The 2,105-nt window shown below is 51.2% G+C and overlaps 1 protein-coding gene across 1 annotated transcript in view; it reads right to left on the bottom strand.

The window, feature by feature from the left end:
• The window catches only part of LOC104461290 (trypsin-like), a gene marked incomplete at its 3' end in the record, with an annotated part of 2,157 nt that extends 343 nt beyond the window's left edge, over positions 1-1,814 (bottom strand). The window contains exon 1 of the mRNA XM_010072822.1: positions 1,454-1,814. Coding sequence (XP_010071124.1) covers positions 1,454-1,814 — 361 coding nt within the window. The remainder of the gene's footprint in view (positions 1-1,453) is intronic.
• Positions 1,815-2,105: the final 291 nt, after the last annotated feature.

Below are 2,105 nucleotides of genomic sequence, written 5' to 3'. Positions count from 1 at the left end.
TTGGGGGGTAAATTTCGGAGGTGGATGAAAAAACCCCCAGAAATCGGGTCTCTTTGGGAGACTTCTCCAAAATTCTGTCTTGTTTCATTAGAATTTAGATTTTTTTCCCCTTCAAATTTATTTTAGGATATGACAACTTTTTCTTTTTTTCTTTTATTTTTTTTAAATTTTGGGGTTTTAAATTAATTTTCATTTTATTTTGTCCTCTTTTGCATTTTATTTTGTCCTTTTAAAAACTTTATTTTGTCCCTTTTTAGTTTTATTTTGTCCTTTTTAAAAATTTTATTTTCTCCCCTTTAAAATTTCATTTTTTCCCTTTTAAATTTTATTTTGTCCCTTTTCGATTTTATTTTGTCCCTTCTTACTTTTAATTTCCCCCTTTTCAATTTTATTTTGTCCCTTTTTAGTTTTATTTTGTCCTTTTAAAAAAAAATTATCTCCTTTTAAATTTTATTTCCTCTCCTTTAAATTTTTCTTTTTTCCCCTTCTTAATTTTCTTTTTCCCCCTCTTAAATTTTCTCTTTTTTTCCCATTTCTGGATAATTTCACTTTATTTGTCTTAATTCGAGGAGGGAACCCAGGTGTCCAGGAAAGGACCAAGATCTCCAGGAGAGGACCCAGACCTCCAGGAGAGGAGACCAAGACTTCCAGGAGAAGAGCCAAACCTCCAAGAGAGGATCTTGACCTCCAGAAGGAGTCCCCAGACCTCCAGAAGAAGACCTAGACCACCAGGAGGAGACCTAGAGCCCCAGGAGAGGACCCAGGTCTCCAGGAGGAGACCCAAGCTTCCAGAAGATGACCCAAGACCATCAGGAGAGGACCCAAGACCTCCGAGAGAGGACCCAAACCTCCAGAAGATGACTCAGGAGAGGATCCAAACCTCCAGAAGAGGACCCCAGACCTCCAGGAGAGGATCCAAACCTCCAGGAGATGACCAAGACCTCCAGAAGAGCACCAAGACCTCCAGGGGAGGGCCAAGATCTCCAGGAGATGACCCAGGAGAGGACTCAAGACCTCCAGGAGAGGACCAGGACCTCCAGGAAAGGACCAAAACCTCCAGGAGATGACCAGGACCTCCAGGAGAGGACCCCAGACCTCCAGGAGAGGACCCAGACCCTCAGGAGAGGACCCAGACCTCCAGGAGAAGACCCAAGACCTCCAGGGGAGGACCAGGACCTCCAGGAAAGGACCAAAACCTCTAGGAGAGGAACCAGGAGAGGACCCAAGACCTCCAGGGGAGGACCCAGACCCTCAGGAGAGGACCCAGACCTCCAGGAGAGGACCCAGACCCTGAGGAGAGGACCAAAACCTCCAGAAGAGGACCCAAGACCTCGAGGAGATGAGCAGGACCTCCAGGAGAGGACCAAGACCTCCAGGAGAGGACCCAGGAGAGGACCCAAACCTCCAGGAGATGACCAAGACCTCCAGAAGGTCCCCCCGGGGTGCTGAGTACCTTCTGGGGAGGTGACAGCCCCCCATCCCGAGGTGGTGCAGGTGGTGCCGGGCTCCGGGAGGCAGGAGGCCACGGGGACGGGCTGGATGCGGTCGGTCAGGGTGGCGGCCGTCATGAGCTTGATCATCATGATGTCGTTGTCCTTGGTGGTGGGGTCGTAGCTGGGGTGGGGCAGCAGCTTCTGCACCATCTTCTGCTCCTCACCCCACTCCCGCGTGTAGAGGTTGTGTTTGCCCAGGCGGATGCTGGTGACCCTGCGGCGGGCGGGTGACACGTGTGGGACACGTGGAGAGGTGGTGGGACCACGAGATGGTGGCCCACACGTGGGACATGGGGTCTGTGGCATGGCCAGGACACGCATGGTACACGTGGTGAGGTGGTGGGACCATGAGAACGTGGCCCGTGGGTGATATGTGGGGTCTGAAGTGTGGCCAGGACATGGGTGGGACACGGAATGGACCACATATGGGACATGTGGACTGTGGCACATGTGTGACACACGTGGGACACGGACACGTGGGACCATGACAGAGGACATGCGTGGGCCATGAAGACCATGATGTGTGGGACCATGACGTGTAGGACCATGACACATGGGACCATGACACGTGGGACAACGCCAGAGGACACGCATGGGCCATGAAGACCATGA

This window comes from Pterocles gutturalis, unplaced genomic scaffold (assembly GCF_000699245.1).
Source record: "Pterocles gutturalis isolate BGI_N339 unplaced genomic scaffold, ASM69924v1 scaffold35612, whole genome shotgun sequence".
Lineage (NCBI taxonomy): Eukaryota > Metazoa > Chordata > Aves > Pterocliformes > Pteroclidae > Pterocles > Pterocles gutturalis.
The sequence above is the reverse complement of the archived record's forward strand: the minus strand, read 5'-3'. Positions and strand labels throughout refer to the sequence as shown.